Source organism: Vicia villosa, linkage group LG2 (assembly GCF_029867415.1).
Source record: "Vicia villosa cultivar HV-30 ecotype Madison, WI linkage group LG2, Vvil1.0, whole genome shotgun sequence".
NCBI lineage: Eukaryota > Viridiplantae > Streptophyta > Magnoliopsida > Fabales > Fabaceae > Vicia > Vicia villosa.
In genome coordinates, this window is record NC_081181.1 from 50,468,431 (window position 1) to 50,491,361 (window position 22,931).

Below are 22,931 nucleotides of genomic sequence, written 5' to 3' on the forward strand. Positions count from 1 at the left end.
AGCAGAAACATAAACTAAACAATAATAGATAAGTTTAATGAATGAACCCGAAAGTAGCCATTGGTGAAGACGACATAACTGTATTAGTTTTGTAAAGACGAATCTGAAAGTTGCAGTATGTGTGATTAGTGACATGGATGTTAGGGTTATGTTTTGAGAGAGAAGAGTGAAATATGTTAGGGTTTTCTTTTGAGAGAAATAATAGTTATGTACAGAGCGAGAGATAATTTCGCTTATATATAAATGAATATCACTTTTCATCATGGTTGATAAGAAGAACTGTGACGAAATGATTGGACTTTACACCATAGTTGACTAAATGAATTGTTATGTTATACAATGACATTCCATTTTGTTAACAATAAAATTGAAAATTGAGGAAACTGGGATTCGAACCATGTAATTCCGGGTACATTTCACTACGTATTTAATAATGACCGTAGTGAGATATCTTTTATTAAAAACAAAAAAAAAAGCCTAAAAATGAGATACCACCATGGTTCACAAGGAAGTCGTTGTAATATTGTTTTTCGAAAGGTATTTTTCAAGGTAGTGTAATCAAATACTCGAAAGAGAAAACGAACATCCTGGCGAGTATGACACAAATGGGTCTAACTTGGTAGATGCGGGTACAATTCTGAGTAAGGCTATATAATATAGTATCAACACAATTAAAGAAGAATAATCAATGACCATGTTGATTGGTTAGATTTTCCTTTATTCTATATACAAGTAATACTCTCCTTTTAAAAATGAATGAATAAAGTTTTATTGAACTATCTTCTTTATCATTATAAGAGAACCACGAATTTGGGTGTTTTGAAGAACATCACAAAACTACAACCAAAGAAATGAAAACCCCACAACATAAGAAATATGAATAATAAAAAACTAATCACAAAGTGGTAATATGGGCTCACCCACTCTTAGTAGCTACCACTCCAAAGGATGAGGTGAGTCCCCATTTTGTTGACGTCGAACCAGGTTTTAAATTGGGGGAAAGAAAGCGATATCAAACTTTGGCTCAACACAGTCCCTAGAGACGGTCCCCTGAAACAAGAAAGGGAGACTACAAAATCGGCGTGTCCCCCAACAAAGACTGTTTTCCCTCCATCATCACTAGATCAGGTCGGACTTGCTCTTGATAAATATCCACAGTGGGATAAAATAATTCCATTATTGGAACAACATTCTCAAAAGAAACATGTAGAACAAAGAAGCTCTCTTCCCTAATATTTGCATACTCTTTTGACAACTTAAGGTTTTCATGACGTATCTCATGAAGCTCATGTTCATCTCTTTTCCAATTTTCTTGAGCCTTATTCAAGGATAAACCCTATTCTTCCACTATCTTACGAGGAGATTACAATTCATGGTTCACCTTGGCAAGAGAGACATCAGTAGTGGATAACGTCGACCAGGAAGATGTTATAGCTTTATCTTTCTTCTACATCTCATGCACAAGAGATTGCACCCTCTCAGTCAATATGCGAGAATATATGAAATTGTACACTTTAATTAACATCTTTTTCAATAAGCCAGTAGTCCTAGTAATCGGGGAATAGTCCTAGACATTATATTAATTTGAAGCATCGAGGAATAACCCCTTATTTTATCTAAAAATCAAAGATTAGTTAAATATTATCGACCGTTGTCATTTAAAGATGGCATGCTTATCTTATTTCGAAGAAAATTTCATTAACAATTGCATCACTCTGAAATGCTTCTTATAGTTTTCATAGCGATGCCTCAGAAGGAACGACATTGTCTACATAGCCTAAATTTTTAAGATTGTGCACCTTTCTTCTGTTCACACAAAATTTCTAGAAGAATTTAATAAAATTACAACCACTGGGTGCAGTTGTAAGGAAGTAATTATCAAATGATTTATAACACTCATTTCAAAAGTTATGGGGAGGAAATTTACTACGTCTTTTACTTCCTTCCACAAGAATTCGGGCTAAAGATAAACCCGAAAAAGCCCTCCCTCTACAAAGTTGGAAGAAAGGCTTAGGGAACAACTCTTGTGGGCTATCAGCAAGGCCCGCTAAGAAGGCCCATTGACAAGCGCATAAAGAAAAAACCCTTATCTTTATCTCTTTATCAAAGGAACGTGATCTCACCTTCTATCCCATCTTATATCTCACATAATTTTAACTGAATATGCTATATAATTAAATTTTAGATTGCATCAGAGTTATTCAATTTATTGTCACCCTTGTACTTTTTTTCACTCAATAACTAAATTGAGTGTTTGCTTATCAATCATTCAGTCCACCTCTTCTCTAGCATATCAAAAGTTTGCTCCACCAATTAGCACTCAAATAATTGAAACCGATGTAGTCAAATCAATTTTAATTATTTTTATTAAAACAAATAATATGTGGGGAAGCTTCCTCCTAAGCTAATTGTTTGGGGAAGTCTATCATTAATCGAGTCACAACTTCTTAATCTATCTTTTCCTATGGTAGTTAGAGCAGTCCTTCTCTTATGTATAGGAATTAATCATAATTATAATAATAAACCATGATTATCATAAATTAAATGAACTACTTGATGCATTTGCAATATTATTTATTTATATAAAAAAGTTTAATATAACAACAAATCCTTGAGGGACACATGGTTTCATGATTCAATACATAACATGAACTTGAACACGACACACAAATAACCATATACTAGTATCTGTTAAATTGATTATAGAGGTGGGTGAATTTGGAAGTTACGAAGCTCGATTTAGAACAACCTAACATTGAAACTGGAAACTAAATATTATCCATTTGGCTAATATAGATTAGTGGAAGAAATTATATCTACGATCAAAATCAACGAGTGGGACCAACGATGCGAGGTGATAACATTGTGCCATTATTTAATTGTTATTTTGATGGGTTAATGTCTTAAAAGTGGTGTTATTTCAGCCTATATTTAACTAATTAATTAAATCATTTTAGAAAAGAAATTTTATTAACTTTTTAATTTTATTTAATCACTTTTAATTAATTTATATTTTTAATTTAATAAATAACTAATATAATTAATATAAATATATGTTCAAATATTTTTTTCTTAAATTTTGGTATTCGGTGTTGCAACCGACTAAACCATTCTAATATAAATTAATTGTGAAATTCATACAGAGAAATAAAAGACAAACAGAGAGAAATAAAAGACAAACGGACAATAAACTGCATCCACATGATAATTACTAAAATATAATAAATAAATAATATTTAAATATAAAATATTTCAATAATTTATAATCCATAATAATAATAATAATAATAATAATAATAATTATTATTATTTATATTATTTTGACGGAATTATAATTATTAATATTATTATTATTATTATTATTATTATTATTATTATTATTATTATTAACAAAATCGATTAGATTCTATTATTATTTACACTGTTTCTTATAAATTTGCAAAATTCTCGAAGGTGGTTGTTTATTATAATTTATATATGTTTTTAATTGTTATAAATAAATAAAAAATACATTTGTTATGCATCATATATCATGTTATTTATGTAAATTTATTAAAAAAAGTTAAAGGAGCTTGTCTAAAAGTTATACTTTAGATACTATTACATGCTGAAGTAATCGCATCTATATCTATAGAATATATCATAAATGTTTAAAAAACTTCATGTATTTTTGAAGAATTTGCTGCAAAATTAAAAAAGTAAAAAACTTTATAATATTTTAGAAAAGCTATAGAAAATTTCGATGGACGGAAGTTAACTTTCAGATTTACCTTATATCACAATCAACTGAAAGTTAATTTTAAAGTACTATTTCATGTATAAAAAATCATAGGTATATCTAGATGAAATGTTACATACTAGTAAAAAACCTATTGTATTTATTGTAAAAAAACTTCGATTGCATCTAAAGTTATGTTTCAGAAATGGCGAAGGGACATTTTTGGATTTTTATGGGATTTGGAAAAAAAACATATATGTAAAGTATATTGAGTAATCCCATTTCCCTCCATCCCATGTTTTATTAGGGTTTCTTCAAAGCAAAACTGAAATTATGTTTCCGAGGGAATAAATATTGGATACAATGTTGGAATAAGTATAAATATTGGATACAATATTGGAATAACTAGTCCAATTTATTAAACCAGAATGACAACAGAATAACATCAACAATAATATAATACAATGCAAAAGCTAGAAAGCAATAAAGTAACACAAGAGATCGATAACCTAGTTCAGTAAAATCATATCTAGGAGAAAATTCTACTCAAAAAAAATATTCACTACATATGATATATGTGATAGCATTAGCATGGAATACAAATAACAAAAGCCTAAAAAAACCTAGCACAAAGAACTTAATTCTATATCGCACAAAACTTGATCTCGAACATGAGATTTGAGCCTCCTTAAATAGCAATGCATTATGAACTTTTCTCCTTTTGAATTTTTGAATTAATTTTGTCCAAAATAATAGCTGAATTTGTTGGATCCAATAAAATATATAATGTGTTATATTTCAAATTCAAATTTAAATTTTCATTTAAATCTTATTTGATCTTCAACAGTTGTCTAATAAACAAATCACACAAAACATTGCTAAACAATCTGCAACAAATCTAATTAGATCTCAATAAAAAATTTCACACCTAGCAACATCCATCATGGTCTGTTGACCGGGGCCAGATGTTGCCCTGCACACATGTTAGAATACCGTGTTTTACATGTTGTACAAAAACATATCCAAATTAACTCTCTTCATAGATCTAATTTGTAAGGTGAATCTTGGATAAAATAAGTCTGAATTAAAATTGTAATAATATTTGTTTGTTGTCAAAGATTAGATGTTCCAGCACAAATGTTAAAACATTGTGTTCAACATGTGTCCCTTCTACACCAAAAACAGCTTTAATATACTCTATAATATTTTGCATAATACAATCAATGCCTAGAACAACTAGTTTGGATGAAAATCCTAATTACTTTAACGTCTTGAATCAAGGACTCAACGTAACTAGAATTTAATCTCTTATCTTCAATTTGAGATCGAGTTATTAAGAATATTTTCAGAAAATATTTTCTAAAACAATAATATTTTGTTAAAAAGTATTTTTAAATTATGTCTTTTTTATAAAACAAATATTTCAAAAAACCAGGCTTTAAGGTTCATAAAAATCAATTAATTGTATTAAATATATTTAATTTTAATAAAATAAATATTAAACATACTAATATTAATTCGTTAAAAAATGTTTAACTTTTATTTTTATTAGTGATTCAATTGTCAGCTTTTTTTTCATCATAATAAATACATGATGGAGTATACTTTTTATGGTCTACCAAAGCCAAATTTCTTAACCTATTTATAGCACCATTCCTTTGAACTTAATTTCATTCACAAGCAAATGTTTCTTTGTAAACCCTCTCATCCATTCTCATATACATAGATAACTCTCCTTACATAATTAGCCATTGAAAAACATATGGATAAACTCATATTCAATTATTGAATTGCTCATACTTTCTCTTTTCTTCTCTCTTTCTCTCTTGTTTTGTGCATGGCAAAGAATTATCATGCCATCAAACACCATACCCTCATGTGTGTAACCATTACATTGGAACCACTAATATACTATCAACCCTAGATTCTTCTTCTTTCCATGATGCTTCCCTTATGGTTACCATGGACCAAGCTATTGAAGCATACAAACTTGTGTCAACCATGGATTTGATTAATTTCAAAGACAATAGAGCCAAGTCAGCGTGGGAAGATTGTGTAGAGCTTTATGAGGATACAATTTATCAACTTAATCGCTCCATAAACTCAAACAACTTATATGATAAACTAACTTGGCAAAGTGCTTCCATTACCAATCATCAAACTTGCCAAAATAGTTTCATTGATTTCAACCTTCCTTCTTAATTGAAATAGAGGGAGAAGGTTGCTATCAAATGGATTTTCATATTCAACTCCATTCTGACTTTGCCTATAGTTTCCACTTCCATCTTGTGCACACCACAATAGGTGAATTCATCTGATAAAAACTTCTCCGATCATTTTATTTTGTGATCGGCAAAGAGGACACTGATGGCGGCGAGGATGAAGAAACTAAAGTGTAGCTAATGGACAAGGAGTAACTAAGAAATTTAGTAAAGTTGGTTAGCATGGAAGGGAAGTAGTTTAAGTGAGAGGGAAGGTTGAAATCATGAAACCATTTTGACAAGTTTGATGATTGGTAATGGAAGCACTTTGCCAAATTAATTTGTCATTTAAATTGTTTGAGTTTATTGAGCGATTAAGTTGATAAATTGTATCCTCAAAGTTCTACACAGTCTTCCCAAGCTGACTTGGCTTTATTGTCTTTGAAATTGTTCAAATCCACGGTTGACACAAGTTTGTATGCTTCAATAGCTTGGTTCATGGTAACCTTAAGGGAAACATCATGGAAGGAAATAGAACGTAGGGTTGATAGCGTATTAGTGGTTCCAATGTAATGGTTACACACTTGAGGGTAATGGTTACAAAGAAAAGAGAAAGTATGAGCAATTCAACAATTGAATGAGTTATCCATATATTTTTTAGCCAATTATGTAAGGAGAGCTATGTATATGGGAATGGATGAAAGGGTTTACAAATAAATATGTGCTTGTGAATGAAAATAAGTTCAAAGGAATGGTGCTATTAAAAGGTCAAGAGATTTGGCTTTGGTCGACCATATAAAGTATACTAGCTCATGTAATTATTATAATAAAAAAATGTTAAATGTTATCATTATTATAAGTAAAGGTTAATTTCTTTAACGATTCAAAATTATTATGTTTTATATAATGATAACTTGCCTGAAGGACACTGATTAAGAAATCTATAAATAAAAACTTTATGTTAAAAAAAGCAATAAAAAATAATTTTTAATTTTTAATAAAATCAAGGTAGAATTTTTTTTATAAATTCTTTTTATATTTAACTCTTCACTTATATCCATTAACATTACCATTATATTTAAATATAAATTTTATTTTATTTAAAAATATTTAATACAATTAATTGATTCATTAAATATTAATAAGATCATTTTTATGGGCTTAAGACCTTATTTTTTGAACTATTTGTTTTGAGAAAAAAGTTAAAAATATTTTTTTGAAAAAACACTTTTTTATGTAAATTAAAAGAGAGAGAGAATTTTAGTTTTTCTTTTAAAAAGGAAAAAATTGTTCTAAAATTAAGAAAAGTTTTTAATAATTTGGAATAAAAAAATTTTGAATGAAAAAAGTTAAGACTTTCAAATCCTACAAAATTTTGAAACATTAACGGAGCGGAATAAAATGAAATTGAACATAGTAGAGTGGAAAAAATGTCTCTCTTTTGTTTGAATATTTCATTATGGAATAGACTAATTTTTTTTATTTCGTCCAAATCAGAGAATAAAAATAATGAAGAAAGGTGATGAAATGGAATCAATTACATTTCATCAAGTTCTGCTCCATTACATTTTTTTTTAACTTATCTAAACAATAAAATATAAATTTTATTTTATTTTATTCCAATTCATTCTGCTTCATTCTATCAATCCAAACATAAACTTAGATATGTGTCGGGATACCTAACAAGAATATTTTGGTCCGTTTTGTTTTGGACAACCTTAATAAGACGCGAATGGAGAAAAATGAAGTTGCTCAATATACACAATATAATATACACATGTGTATTTTTTTTCAAATTTTATAAAATTCAAAAATGACCCTTCCGACTTCCAAAATATAACTCTCAAACCTCAATGTTTTTTTTTTTTTAAATTATATTTTGAAAAAGTAAAGTATGATTAAGACTTACTAACAACATTTCTTTATTGACTTCAAATTCTAAATCATTATTTGTCGTCTTAATTCACAACTACTTTGGTATATGTCTCCTCTCTTTTTCTTTAGTTTTGACATTACTCGTGTAGTATGTTCGCAACCAACATGATAAGTTGCACTTTTCATAAAGTGGAAAGCAAAACAATTTTGTTATAATAATAATAATAATAATAATAATAATAATAATAATAACAATAATAACAATAATAATACTAATAATAATAATAATAATAATAATAATAATAATAATAATAATAATAATAATAATAATAATAATAATAATGGATTGTTTGTGTGTATGAGTGTATCATGTTCATCTTCATGTCATGTCATGTATTTGTTGGGGGAGTTATTTATTATGGAGCATGTGTGCGTGTGTGTGGTCTAGCGGTGAATCGCTTGGGTCTTGAGAGTGTGTTCCTCTCGAGGTCTTAGGTTCGAAAAAAAAAATTTATTATGGAGCATTGAGACATAGTTGAGGAATACACCTAAAATTTTAAGGTGACAGGTGAGTGGGTTCTCTCACTTATATAGGACCCGTTTGTTTTGGCTTTTTTTAAAATGATTTTTATAGTGTTACATAATTTTGTAAAAAAATTTTTTATAAAGATATATAAAAGCTTCAAATAAAAATTTTGTTTGAATAATTATTCTTAAAATGTGGTTTGAGATATTTCATCTATTTATGAGAAAAAAATTAGATATCAAAATTTTAAAAAATTATGTTATTTTGAAACTATTTCAATTAGATTTTTATAAAATTCATTTTTAAAATAAAATTTTTTAAAAAAAATTGTGATTTTGACTAAATTTTAGTCTTTAATAATGTATTTTTATGTTATAGGATATTAAAATAAGTGTTTTATGTTTTAAAAAACGAATATAAAAGAAATTTGTGATATTTTGGAAAATTTATTTTTAAAAATACAAAGAAAAAATCTATTTTTTTAAAGATTAAACGAACAGATTGTTTTCAAGTCACCACATTCCAATCTAATATGAGATTATTTTTCCACTTTCTCACACTTACATTATTATTCTAACATTATATTAATTGATTCATGTAGTTTATTATTATAATTATGATTTTTAAAAAACTCCTACAGGGCGGGGACTGCTCCAACTACCATTTGAAAAGACAGACTAAAACTTTGTGACCCGATTAATGATAAACTTCCTCAAGAGTTAACTTAGGAGGAAGCTTGCCCACATAATATATTATTGTTTAAATAAAAAATTTAAAATTAATTTTACTTCATCGGTTTCAATTAATTAAAAGACTGCTAATTTTTAATATATACAGTTTTTTTTTCTTCCAAAAAATTGCATAAAAGAATTTTTTGTGTTTAAGAATTAGAAGTAGTCAATGAGATCTTAGAAGAAGGGAAAACCTTCTAATAGTAAAGAGTAGGGATATTGTTTGTTTTAATTGTAATTTTTAGGATTTTAGAGTCTTTTATGTCGTAATTTTAATTGATTTGTAATATTGTTTTTCAGAGTTTTCTGATGCTGGTTCCATCCCCTCCCGATCGCAATTGCGAGGGATCGAATCGTGGTTCGATCTACCAAGTCGAGCGCCAATCACCACTAGATCAACTAACGATTGGTTCTAGATTGTTTTTTTTGTTATAGTTTTTTTAATGTTTTATTATTTTTATATTTGATTGTACTTGATGTTTCGGTAAGTCTGATGTCGCTTTTAAATTTTTTAGTGCCTAGTTAAATTCTACATAATTCTATTTGCATTAGAAAAAAAGGACTATGTAATTAATCAAAGTATCCCTATGTAGGGAACATATAGTGCACTCGTAATGGGACATTGAACTAATCCAAGTTTGATACCTATCAAATTAGAAACCCAATTAGCATTATTAGCTTGATAAAGAAAAAGCATTATTAGAATCTTCCATAAAATGCAGGACTGGAAACTTCATATTACACCTATTTATTAGGACATTGTGCCAATGTTCTTCTATATAGGGAATTTATTTAATCTATCTTTTACTGCATAAATTACTATGCCAAACTTAGATTAGCAATAACCTAAATTAGTACAATAAAACAACTCATAGAGTTGGAACAACCTTAAACCTATATGAAAAATACTCTTTACATGAAATCTTACAACCAACATGATAAGTTTGCACTATTCATAAAGTGGAAAACAAAACAAATTTGCTATATGGATTCTCAACCATTCAATCTTAGATGCTACATTAAAATTATAATTAATTCATGCTTACATATATGACATGACAAGCCCATGACCCATTAAAACATAATTTGTCCTTGTCCTTAGGTAAGCTAGTGATTAGTGAAGTTCTTGCACTTAAGTCTTAAGGAAAAGTATTAGTTTTTTGAATTATATTTAGAAAAAGCAAAATGTGATTAAGACTTACTAACAACATTTCTATATTGACTTAAAATTCTAAATCATGATTTGTCGTTTTAGTTCATAACTCATTGTCGATATATGTCTCTACTCTATTTTTCTTTAGTCTTGTGGGTAGTATGTTTGGAAAACCAAGATTCAGTGCACTTTATTGAATCAAATTGAAAGTTAATTAATTACATTAAGAAATAGAAAAGAAAATTTTGCAAATAATAGAGATGGTTTGATTCTACGGTGGCAAAAAGTGGCTTTTATAAATTAAAAAAATTAATTCAACTCATCAAAATAAGAAGATTTAATTTATAGATAGTCACTATAATGATTATAACTGTTAAATTATTAATAACACATTCAAAACTTATTCTAAAAGATAAATAAAAAATAAAGAAGGATATATTCTAAATTTTATCTGTATTTAAATATATTAAATAAACCATTATGTATTAAAATTAAAGTGATTCTTCTCTTGTGGTCTCTGCTTTTAGTAACTCTTCGGTGGTTTCTTAGCAAATTCGTAGTAGAAGAGATTCTTGTTTGTTTAAGATGTGTAATTTTAATTTTTTTTGCTTCTCACATTTTTTTAAAAGGTAACCATTGTGTAGATAAATTAGTTAACTTAGGTTTAAAGGTTTCTAGTTTTACTTGGTGGAATATTGTCCACAAAGATGTTGAGTTGGACTACAATAAAAACAAATTAGATTTACCTAATTACAGGATTAAATAGGTTTGAGGTGAGGTTCTTGCCCTCCTCATTTTTATACCTTCTTCCTTTTTCTTATATATATATATATATATATATATATATATATATATATATATATATATATATATATATATATATATATATATATATATATATATATATATATATATATATGGCTATGCTCTCTTTTGATTAAAAAAAAGTGATTTCAATTTAAGGCTAGATATGATTTGTTTTTTTTTTTTTTAAGCAACCATTTTGATTAGAGAATGGAGTACTAGGGGTACTCCAACCCTTACAAAACAAAAACCAACCATCTACAAATGACCTACAATTCAAAATATCAACAACAAAGCAAAGGGTTTTTGTACCATTCATAAAAACTACTAATTATCCTATCCTTGCTTTCTATGGCTAACCACCACCAAGAATATTTCATTATCCCATGGAATAGTTCATCCTCATCCATAATTGCATTGTTGAAAATGATATCATTTCTCATCTTCCAAATATTCCAGCACACTGTTAGTACACTTTATTCTTTTTTGAGAACATTTTTTAGAACAGTTTATTAAAGCTTCTTTCTATTTAATAATATAATTTTAATGACATTAATTAATTTAAAAAACAGTTTGTAAATATATTAAATAATTAATAATTAATGTAAATATATTAAAACAGTTTAATAAAGCTTCTTTCTATGAAATTTAAAAAGATAACTATATATATAACTTATATTTTCTATAGTAGTGAAGATAAAATATCCAAATTCAGTTTTATGTGGTTTAGCTTATAAAATCTAGTTTATAAACATCTTATAATTTGATTGTTGATGCTACTATTTTTTCGGACTGATTGAATTTTTATTTAATTAATAATTTTGATTAAAATATATTTTATTTGACTTATCTTTGAAGAAAATGACATTTGAATAATTAATTAACCTGAGTTGTAGTTTCACATCAAATTAATTCAAATCTTTTGCTTATTGGCTTATGTACCTATCACTAATTACAATTAGAATGTTAAATCAACAAAAGGACCATTATTGGTCAAATTGTGTTTATGTATTAATGTAGCTAGTTAAACCATGTGAGTTAGTTTCTTAACTTGTCATTATTCAATTGATAATCTCGTGTTAATTATCTGTCAAGTTCTAGATTAGAAAATGACATACGTTAACATGTCCTTTGAGTTACTTCATCATTCCATACAAGTGTTAAATTTGTATTTTAATGCACATCAATTCATTTTTCTAATATTATACAGTAACATGACATATAACTCCCGCATTGTGTTGGTATATTAAAAGACAAAACTTAGGTAAAATTCTTTAAGTTTAATTCTTACTATCTTTTAATAAAAATATGATAAATATATTTAAATATTATTTAGTGAGTGAAATAGGAGAAATTTGCATACGCGTAAGAGAAAATTATACATTTGTTATATTTTCATTGAAAAATAGTAAGAACTACGCCTAAAAACTTATCCATAAGTTTTGTCCATATTAAAATCAACCGTAGAATTGAAAACTATTATCATATAGATCACATTATCAACCGTAAAATTGTACCTAATTTTTGTCCATGTTAAAGAGAACGATATAAATTAACAGTTTTCATGAAATTTCGTAAGACGTTAATTTTTATGCATTTTGTTGAAATATCAAATAATTTCCAATTGATATTAAATTTTATACATGATCTATATGATAATAACTTTCAATTCAACAGTGAATTTTGTTATACTAATAAGCAGCAAAGAATTGTAGAATGTGTCATATTACTAAGTTTGACACATTGGTGTCATTTAATATTGACATATTATTAAGAGAATGATATATATATATATATATATATATATATATATATATATATATATATATATATATATATATATATATATATATATATATATATATATATATATATATATATATATATATATATATATATATATATATATATATATATATATATATATATATATATATATATATATATATATATTTAATAGATGCTTTGTTTTTTTATATTAATAATAATAATAATAAGATTCACTTTTATTTTTTGTTTAAGAAGATAATTAATTTGTCAAAAAATCAAAAAATATTTAATTAAATATATAATAGGGTCAGCACAACAACAAATCGGGAGATCCATAACAATATTTGAAATAAGCTTTAAAAATTAACAACAACAAAAATAAAAATCTTCTGAAAGTGTAACTAGTGTTTGTGATAGTAAATAATATAAAAGTAAATATTACAAAATTTATTACTTTTTTTTCCAATATAAATATCATATTAATACATTGGTCTAAGAGTGACTAAGACTACCTACATAATAATTGAAAATTTCTTTACCCACCTCCCTATCTTCTTGGTCACCTCTGGCGAAAAACCCAAAATATCCTCACTTCGGAAATGCATTTCCGACATGTTTTTTTTTTCTTCAAAATTTGTCTTATTTCGGAAATGCACTTCCGAAAACACGAAAAAAAGGTGTTTTCGGAGATGCATTTCCGAAAACACCCCTTTTTTGGGTTTTCGGAGATGCATTTCCGAAAACATTTTTTTTGGGAGGGGTGTCTTCGGAGATGCATATCCAAAATATTCCAAGACCAAATTGGTCTTGGAATGTTTCGGATATACACTTCCGAAAGAATTCAATAATTATTAAAAAATTAAAATCAAGGTGAATCAATACAATTAATAGGTATAAAATGAAGGTGAATCAATAAAATCAAGGTGAATCAAAATTTCCTAAACAATTTTAAAGTTAAAAATTATTTTACTAACTTATATAAATCAAAAAAATTTTAATTCCATAAGTAAATTTTGAATTATATAGAATTAAATATAAAATTTGTTCATTAAATAAAATCAAGACAAAATCTTTTTTTAATTTTTTTAAACTAAATAAAAAATTATAACTAATTTTTAATTATGAATCAGAATAGAAATATATAAATATATAATAATAATTATTAATTTTGTAAGGGAAATATATAAATATATAATATATAAATATATAATAATTATTATAAATTAAAACACTCATTTTTTTAATTTTTATAATTATTATATAAATATATAAATATATTTATAATTAATATATAATAATTATTATATAAATATATAATAATTTTTATAAATATATAATAATTATTATAATTATTATATGAATATATAAATTAAAACACTCATTTTTTTAATTTTTTTTGTAAATACATAATAATTATTTTAAATATATAAATATATAAATAAAAAATTATAACTCATTTTGTAAGTGAAATTATTTTAGTTTTTTTAATTAAAATTATTTTAAATTTTAAAATATGAATTAGAATAGAAATATATAATAATTATTATTCATAACTCATAAATTATATCAAAATATATAATTATTATTAATTATTACTCATAAATTATATCAAATTTATGATATATGAATTAATTAATATCCTAAAATTAATTTTTGGAATTTTTATATTTTTTTTGTTTTTTCGGAGATGCATCTCCGAATTAATCAAAATCTCAATTTTTGGGATTTTTTCATAAATGCACTTCCGAAGTCTCGAAAAATTTACAAAAAAAATATTTCGGAAATGCATTTCCGAATTAGGGGTAAAGTGGGGTTTTCGCTGGAGGTGACCCCATAGAGAGGTGGGTAAAGAAAAAATCTAATAATTTTATAGAAATCAAAACATGCAAGTTTCTTTTATAGAAACAAAAACAAACTTTGATATTTTTTATAGACACCATAACAATTTTATACTTTAGATAAATGCTCTATCTTTATTTTTTTTTTCTTTCTTTTAAATCAAAAATAAACACCACATTAAGACGATTTCGCACTAGACAAAAGCTTCAAAATCATCTTAAAAAAGTATTTCAAAAATCTAAAACATATACTTTTTTTTTTGAATTAAAGAGAAAAACTTTTATACATATTGACCAAACCAATCCTTTATTGATCATCATTCAGTTACTTTTATACATATCTTTATCACTATTTTATCTATACAACTCTATTGAGACTAGCTTAACTCTTTTGAGAAAATAAATAAGGACCGACAAATTGTAAAGCACCTTTGTAGAACCTTTGTACAAACGAAAACCCAACAAAAACTACATCACAACAATTATCACCACTCACCTGCATGCTTTCACCATCTCCCCTTTTATACAAAAAACAAAAGTCATCAATTCGAAGTCTTCTCCACTATACAACATAATCAATCACTCTCTTTCACAAGCCTGCATCAAACGGCACACCACTTCCAGATATCCAAGTCTCACCAGCTAAGAAATTACCAACTGAGAATTTAACTGCTTCAGATGGATTTGTAATAACATGAAAACCAGACCAATTCACTCTCCCATCTGTATTAGCACCATCGCCAACGTTCATATATTCACCATAGTATAGTGTACTCAAAGCAAAACCACCACTCCATGGAGCCCAACCTTGAGAGTTTATAACACCATCTATGTTACTTTTCATCACAACTGTTCTTGAATACTTCTGCCACGGTCTACCAAGATAACTTTTCACTGAATTCTGATATGGTTTCAAATCACCTGCGGCGGTTATACGGCAGTTATGGATCACTATTCCCGTGTTCTCGTTTGGATCTGTTCTTCCCTGTGCCGTTATACTGTTCTGTTGGTTGCTCATCGGTTTTCTAATTAAGATGTTGCAGTTTTGAAGAACGGTAACGGCGTTGCCAAAGATGAAATCGACTGTTCCGTAGATGTTACAGTCCCGGTAGAAATGACGGTTGGCGTAGACGTAGAGAGTGTCCTGATATCCTTTGAAGGAACAACGGTAGAAAACGGAGTAATCGGCGCCGGAACGGAGAGCCACCGCTTGGTGCTTTTGTGGTCCGGCTGTATTCTCGAAGGTCATATCTTTTGCTATGAATCCATCTCCCATAACAGCTGCAGTAATTATTCATTTTTAAGAGTTAGAACTTTATATTAAATTTATATATTCAATATTTCTATTCGTGTGATTAAGAAAGTAAGGATAAAAAGACATATAGAATAGAAGTCTTTATCTGTTATTGTTGATTAATATAGAATAGAATACAAGTGTTATTATCCAATTTGTACATAAATAAGTAACGCATGTCCCTATCTTAAGAAATGGGTCCAAAGTATAGTGATTTAGTTAAATCCAATAAGTGTTTTTATATTACTGTTTCATTCATTATATGCATGTAGAAAACTACTCAAATATTCTTACACATAATTACACATAATACTTAGATTAGTGATTGAAGGTTAAAGAAACTTACCAAAAGTAGCTGAACGGAAAGTTGTAGAGCCATCTTGAACGTTATGATTACCGGTAACAATTGTGGAATCCATTCCATCTCCAAATATCATTATGTTTTTCACTGTTTTCTTGATATCAATATTCTCTTTATATACACCTGCTTTCACATGAATCACAACTCTTCCTTTTCCACTTCCCTTAGCAGCAGCTACACCCTCTGATATTGTTTTATAGTTTCCACTTCCATCTTGTGCCACCACAATATCAGCACTTGGTGTTGTTTGCAGAAGCTTTCTATCTGAACCAGAAAGCCAATGTGGAAATCCTTCTGATAACAACCTTCTTCCTCCATTTTGTTTAGTATTTGACAATGATGAGGAGGCTAAAGTGTTGCTTATGGACAAAGAGTTGCTAAGCAGTTTAGTGAAGTTGGTTAAGATGGAAGGAAAGTAGTTTAAGTGAGAGGGAAGGTTGAAATCAATGAAACCATTTTGACAAGTTTGATGATTGGTAATGGAAGCACTTTGCCAAGTTAATTTGTCATTTAAATTGTTTGAGTTTATGGAGCGATTAAGTTGATAAATTGTATCCTCATAAAGCTCTAGACAATCTTCCCATGCTGACTTGGCTCTATAGTCTTTGAAGTTATTCAAATCCATGGTGGACACAAGTTTGTATGCTTCAATAGCTTGGTCCATGGTAACCTTAATGGCAATATCATGGAAAGAAGAAGAATGTGGGGTTGATAGTGTATTAGTGGTTGCAATGTAATGGTCACACACATGAGGGTATGGTGTTTGATTGCATGATAATTCTTTGCCATGTACAAACAAGAAAGAGAAAAGGAGAAAGTATGCAATGCAACAATTGAATATGAGTTTATCCATGTAAACTAGGTGTATAGGAATGGAAGAAAGGATTTAGTTATGAATGAGAATAAAGTGCAAAGGAATGGTGATATTTATAGGTAAACAGATTTGGCTTTGGTAGGCCATAAAGGTATACTAATTTGTGGGTGTAGAAGCTTAACATAAAGAAATACGTATTATGAAAGGTTTTATTTACTTACATTTCTCAAAGTTGTTGGTCGTGCTTTGAAATGGCCAGACATCAAAATTAATGTTTAATATATTTATCCACAAAATACATGTTAGTTATAATTTTAATTAAAAATAGGGTTAAATGCAATTCACCCCTCGCCATTAGGGCGTGTTTCAGATTTGTCCTCCCTGAATCTTTTTTTTAAGAAGACACCCTTATAAAAGTGTAAAGCCAGTTTCACCACACCCTTTTACTACCAATGTTGACTGGGCTTTGACTGATTGGCTGACGTGGCAAAGGAATAATGCTGACTATGTTACTTTCTTAAAAATAAATAGATTTCTAGGGTTTTCTTTCTCCCCCAAACTGAAAATTGCTCGTACCAGTTTCAATTTCATCCCTGTGCTTACCCAGTTCTTCCTCGTCCATTCAATTCGATCATCGCGGAGTCATGGTTGGATGCAGTTCACGCGCGAGCACGGTTGGGTCAGTATCATCGCATGATTTGTCCAGATGTGGGTGTGGTATAACGATGAAGATATGGAGAGCCAACACAGTGCAAAACCCCAACCGAAAATTCTGGAAATATCGAAGCGCTGGGGTGAGTATGTTTATCTCATAATCTAATATTGATTTTTCTATATGCTAACTCAGGTTCCATCTCATTTTGTGTAGACTGAGAATAGTTGTGAACTATTTCTATGGGATGATGAAATTGTCGAATTCAATAAAGGAGAAACTGTCACTTCACCATTTTGTAAGAAGTGTGATATACTACAAATGAAACTGGAATCAGTGTCAAACAAATTGGAGAAAGTGAAGATGAAGGTTGAAGCTCTGAAAAGGAAAAATATGCAGTTTAGGATAGCACTTGTTTTGTGTTGTATGATTGTTGGTTTTATTTACAATTCCATGTAATTTGTCTAATTTAGTTAGGGTTGAATGATGTAATTTTCGATGATGTGTAATATACTTGAAAACATGTTTTTAATGGAAGGAGTTTACTGATTTTGTTAACAGTTTATTTTGGTTCAATTTGCTCAGGCACATGTATTGAGAAACACTACTGCATAATTGAGAAATAACCAAAAGCACATATGTGCATAATTCAAAATCATATATAAATAACACTAATGCATACTTGATTCATTACCAATAGCACAAATGTGCATAATTCAGTTAATACAAAAAGCACAAATGTGCATAATTCAGTTGATACAAAAAGCACCAAATGTGCATAATTCAGAAAACCACTTAATGCACAAATGTGCATAATTCAGTCAATACAAAAAGCACCTAAGTGCATTATTCAGAACACCATCAAAAGCACATATGTGCATAATTAGTTCATTACAAAAGGCACCAAACTGTGCAACAGACATAGTAAACAGACATAGTAAATTACAAGTCATTGATAGACTTCTTTTTTGGGGTCTTCTTCAAATTCTTCTTAGGAGTAGTCTTCATCTTCCTTTGTGATGCATTGTTATCTTCTTCTTCTGTCAAGCATAATGGTTGTTCTGGTGCAGACCCAGGGCCTGTGAAAGGTTTTGGTTTTTTAAACCAATTTTCCTTAATTCTCTCACTGGCCCTCTTTCTCACTGGTTTCACTTGAGCTTTTCATTTGTTTTTGGCACTGACTTCAGCGGGAGTTGGTTTGGCTTTACTTGTCTTCACTTCACTTGGTTTGACTTTACTGATTTTGACTTCTCTTGGCTTGCCTTCACATGGAATGCCTTCTCTTGCATTGCCTTCACTTGGATTGCCCTCACTTGCATTGCCTTCACTTGTGTTGGCCTCATTTGGATTGACCACACTTGTTTTGACCTCATTTGGATTGGCCTCATTGACCACATTTGTTTTGACCTCACTGACCTCATTTGTGTTGACTTTCACTAGCACTTGGAGTGTCTGCACTTGCACTAGTAGCAGTTCTCAATTGTCCTTTTTTCTGCAACATAATTACATTATCAGTAGCAGAATTTAAAGCAAATAGCAATATCAATATCCATTAAGATCATACATTTCTTTTCAAGACACTTGGATCTTGCACCTTGCTCTTGCATGACTTAATATTATGCCCAATCTTGTCACATCTAGTGCACCTGTAAGACACACCAGGTAGCCTCCTCCTAGCACCTTCCTTTTTGAAGTCAGGAGGCAAGAGATCTTCACTTTCAACCATAGGCCACATGTCTTGTTCATTTATAGGACTAATAGGAAAACCATAGCATAAAGCATATTTTTCCTTGCTATAACATTTATGAACAAACAATTCTGGATTTTGCTGTCTAAAGCCTAGGGCAGCAACAACATGCCTACAGGGAATACCAACTAGCTGCCAAAAATTACATGTGCATGACTTTGTGTGGCCATTTATCAAGTTTCAAAGTAGATTGGCTACACCTATTCATTAGATATTTCCTATTCCACTCACACATTGTCAATATGGGTTTATCTCTAGCACATAAGATTGTTGCATTAAAGGATTCAGAGATATTATTCATAAAAACATCACACCTAGGATAAAAGCTAAAAGCATGCTTACACCAAGATTTAGTAGGCACTCCCATTAGCCATGCCCAAGCTTGTGGATCTACTGCCTTTAATGCAGTCATCTTCTGCAAGAATGCTTGATGGTATGTTGCCTTGGCTGCTCCCATCATTAGATCTCTTATAAGTGCTCCTCCACCAAACTTTTTCTTGAAATTTGCATACAAATGCCTCAATCAAAGTATGTGCTCAATTCTCTCAAACATTTCTTCAAATACAGCCACCAAACCCTGCAACAATGATAAATAACACATAATTAGTTTAAAAACAAAACTAAAAGTATATAATTAAATGTTGGAGGAAATACCTTTTGCTGGTCTGAGATAAATACATATCTCTTCTCTATTCCAATATCTTCCATTAACAACTGTATAAACCACTTCCAAGATTCTTTTGTTTCTGTTTCAACAACCCCAAAGGCCAGTGGAAAATATTGATCATTGGGGTCCCTTCCCACTGCTATCAACAACTGACCTCCATACTTAGTCTTCAGATGACAACCATCCACCCCAATAAAAGGTCTACAACCATTTATGAACCATTTTTTACATCCCTCAAAATAGAAATAGAAAGAACCAAACCTTGGTTGGATGGAAGGTGACGGTCTCTCAATGTTGATCTTTACAGTGTTTCCAGCACTCACCCTATGCAATTCAGCTGCATACCTCCACAAATTTGAATATTGCTTGTCTGCATCCCCTTCTATCATTTGTCTTGCTATCATTTTTGCTTTCCATGCCCTGCCCACAGTGATACCCACTCCATAATTTTGCCTCATATCTTGAATAATATCACAGATCCTCAAGTTGTCATAAGTCTGCATTTTCTTTACAACTGCCTTGGCCACCCACTTTGAATTTGCAGTTTTGTTATCCAAAACCCTAGCACATGTGTGGGTTTCCTTTATAGTCTTAATAGCATAAGTGTGCTTGTGGCCCACTTTGGAACAAAGCATTAAAAAACCACACTTGGCCTTACATTCAACTCTCACCCTATACCCCTCATTTTTTACAAATGTTATTTCCCTCCCATTTAAAATTGTCCACTCACGTATAGCCTCCCTAAAGTCATCTAGGGAAGTGAACTCCATACCCCACTTAAACTTAAAATCCTTTGTAAGTTATTCTTTCTTAAACTTTTCAAACTTAGGCTTTTTGTCATCTTCTGAGTTATCAGGGTCAGAACTATTAAGCTCTTCACTAAGGTACTCCTCCTTATCATCATATTTCTTCTTCTTTGGACATGGTAACAAACCTGCAATGACTGGACCCTCCCTAATTGGTACAGTGACATCAATACCATCAAGCTCATCAAACCCATCAACAATGGCAGTTGTCCTTTCATCCTCACTATAATTAAAACCTTCAACAACCTCTTCATCACTAACCTCTAAATCAGACACAAACTTAGGGCAATTACCAACTACACTTGGATCATGTTCCACAAAAATTTCCCCATCCAATTGCATCGCACAACCATAAGCAGCAAAATCATAGGCATCCCCATCATTTCTAATATGAAAGTAATTAGGGTTTATGTCTAATATTTTGGTCCACAACCTAAAAGAACCTTCTAAGTACCCCCACCCAGTTACTAAGTTAAGAACATGATGCATTGTCCACTCATCTATATGTTCCCCAGAAATCAGAGTAGAAACACCACCCTTGTAAATCGTTTCACCATTATTATCAATAAACTCTCCTCCATGTTGAAACACAACATTAAACAGTACATTGTTCTGAAATGTTAAACGTAATGTAAAAAAAAGTTTACAAAACCATGATACAAGCAAGTTACAGACATCGATTAATGGAACTAACCTCTGAACATTCGCCGTTGTCGTCCATTGATTCGTCTTCCTCCACTTCCTTGTGCTTCCAAGTCGTCTTCTTCAACACAAACAATGAACCCTAGCTTTTCTAATTCACGGGGGGTAAACATAAAGACTTGTTCACGAATTTTAATTTTAAAAATTATTCATTTGCCACGTCAGCCAATCAGTCAAAGCCCAGTCAACATTGGTAGTAAAAGGGTGTGGTGAAACTGGCTTTACACTTTTATAAGGATGTCTTCTTAAAAAAAAGATTCAGGGGGGCAAATCTGAAACACGCCCTAATGGCAGGGGGTGAATTGCATTTAACCCTTAAAAATATTTATTAATTGTTGACAGAGAAATATTTAGAAGCCAATAACACTTAATGAGATGTACGAGTCTCTTCAAATTTGTAAGACATTTCGATTCGAATTTAGCTCATAATTTAACTTATTCTATTGTGTTGTATCAGCAAACACTAGATTGGAATATGATATGATACATATATCTTATCATGTCTATTATCCTGCACACCAAACGGGCCTTTAATGTTAACCATTTGGATTTTAGAAGACTTGTGATGAAAAGTAAGTAAAATATGCTAAAAATGATCTCATTAAAAATTTGAATTTAAGTTTTATCAAACTATACTCTCTCTATTTTATATTATAAACACATTTTATCTTTTTAAATCTTATTAAATAATTAATGTATTTAGTGTATAAATTAATTATTCAAAAATAAATAAAATTTGTATATAATATAAAAGAGATGAAGTATTTTTTTATGTGGAATTAATCAATCATTCAGTCAAGCTGGTTTAAGCTATTCTCTAAAAAATTAATTTGATTTTCTATCATATTTTTGAATTTTTAGATACTATATTTTAAAGTGTTACGTAAATTTTTATTTTTATTTAGCTGTGATATTTGTAATTTCGATATAAATTAGGATATTTTTTTAATAAAAGTTGTGATTATATATATATATATATATATATCGTACCTGATCAGACGGATCGTCAAGGCCTGCACAGAACTGGATCTTTGAGAAGTGGAAAGGAGGGTGTACCTGCAAGGTACTCCGATGCTAAAGTAAGAAGAAGAGCAATCAGAGTGCAAGTACGAGCTAAAGGTTAGAAGAGAATGAATACCTGACCCTCTAATGAAAGAGGGTATTTATAGCCCCCAGCGCTGGGCCATGATCTCGTTACTGGGCTGGATTCCCAGGCCCAATTAGGAGAATGCCAGGTTTTCTAGGCGGAAATATCGGAGATGCGTGAGTGCT

The 22,931-nt window shown here is 29.5% G+C and overlaps 2 protein-coding genes across 2 annotated transcripts; both read right to left on the reverse strand.

Moving 5' to 3' along the window:
* Positions 1-14,920: 14,920 nt before the first annotated feature.
* Positions 14,921-17,155, reverse strand: LOC131650520 (pectinesterase-like). Its single transcript, XM_058920222.1, has 2 exons — positions 16,257-17,155; positions 14,921-15,897 (listed from the first exon to the last, which is right to left on the reverse strand). The coding sequence occupies exons 1-2, from the start codon at positions 17,122-17,124 to the stop codon at positions 15,206-15,208; spliced, it is 1,560 nt and encodes a 519-aa protein (XP_058776205.1). The 5' UTR covers positions 17,125-17,155; the 3' UTR covers positions 14,921-15,205.
* A 2,852-nt stretch (positions 17,156-20,007) lies between these two features.
* LOC131649041 (uncharacterized) lies at positions 20,008-20,921 on the reverse strand. The gene is made up of 2 exons (XM_058918789.1): positions 20,139-20,921; positions 20,008-20,061 (listed from the first exon to the last, which is right to left on the reverse strand). Exons 1-2 carry the CDS (start codon positions 20,919-20,921, stop codon positions 20,008-20,010), a joined length of 837 nt encoding a protein of 278 aa, XP_058774772.1.
* Positions 20,922-22,931: the final 2,010 nt, after the last annotated feature.